General features: G+C 63.3%; 1 protein-coding gene across 4 annotated transcripts in view; it reads right to left on the minus strand.

The window, feature by feature from the left end:
- Positions 1-795, minus strand: part of FAM83H (family with sequence similarity 83 member H) — a 9,030-nt gene that overhangs the window by 4,215 nt on the left and 4,020 nt on the right. For all 4 annotated transcript variants that reach the window (XM_025871264.2, XM_073893339.1, XM_073893338.1 and 1 more), the window contains 2 exons: positions 277-441; positions 80-204 (listed from right to left, as the gene is read on the minus strand). In XM_025871264.2, coding sequence (XP_025727049.1) covers positions 80-204; positions 277-441 — 290 coding nt within the window. The remainder of the gene's footprint in view (positions 1-79; positions 205-276; positions 442-795) is intronic.

Raw genomic sequence — 795 nt, forward strand, 5'->3', positions numbered from 1 at the left:
GGGGGGGCGCTACTAGACTAGGGCTTGGGCAGGGGAGGTCCTTAGGTGGGGAGATGTCAGGGTTGCGGGCTGGGCGCACCTGTAGCTCCCACTCATAACCACGGCACAGTCCACTAGCAGGAACTTCTCCTTCACGTGGCCCTTGAAGGACTTCCCGGTGCGGCAGTAGTAGGTGGGGCCTGCCACAGTGCGCACGCGCAGGAACTGGGGAGGGAGAGGCATTAGGTCTCTGCAGGGGAGTCTTCCACCTCCCTACACACCCCCTGGGTCACTCACATCCACGTGGTGCAGGTTGACGCGGCACTTGTCGGCCATGTCTAGGAAGTGCTGCGCATTCATCTCATCCAAGAGGATGTAGACCGGGACGCGGCGAGCCGCTGCCTCCAGCACTTCACCAAGCAGGTCCACGTCGGTGAACATGTCCATCACCACGGCCACCACCTGCGGGGGGCAGGTTAGGGACAGAGGACAGACCCCTCTGCTGTCCCCACTATTCTCCAGCCATTCCTGCCTGGCCCGGGCAAGGCCTCAGGATCACCCATGAACACTGCAAATCGCCCTCTAGCCCATCCCATGGGAGAGCAGGGCCCTGCCAGGGAAGGGGAGTCAGGAGGAAAAGGCCTACCAGAGGGGGTGTGGGGCTGCTGGCGGGTGGGTGGCCCATGATGGAGCCCTAGGCAGGCACAGGGCCTACCTCCTGTTGGAGAAGGGACAAGGCAACTCTAGCCCCTGAGAGGCACCTCACACTGCCCTGCCCTAGATGGCCGAGTCCAGGCCCTAGCCCTGCCCTAGATG

The sequence above is a fragment of the Callorhinus ursinus genome, unplaced genomic scaffold (genome assembly GCF_003265705.2).
Source record: "Callorhinus ursinus isolate GAN/ISIS: 27379988/994484 unplaced genomic scaffold, GSC_fseal_2.0 scaffold5, whole genome shotgun sequence".
NCBI lineage: Eukaryota > Metazoa > Chordata > Mammalia > Carnivora > Otariidae > Callorhinus > Callorhinus ursinus.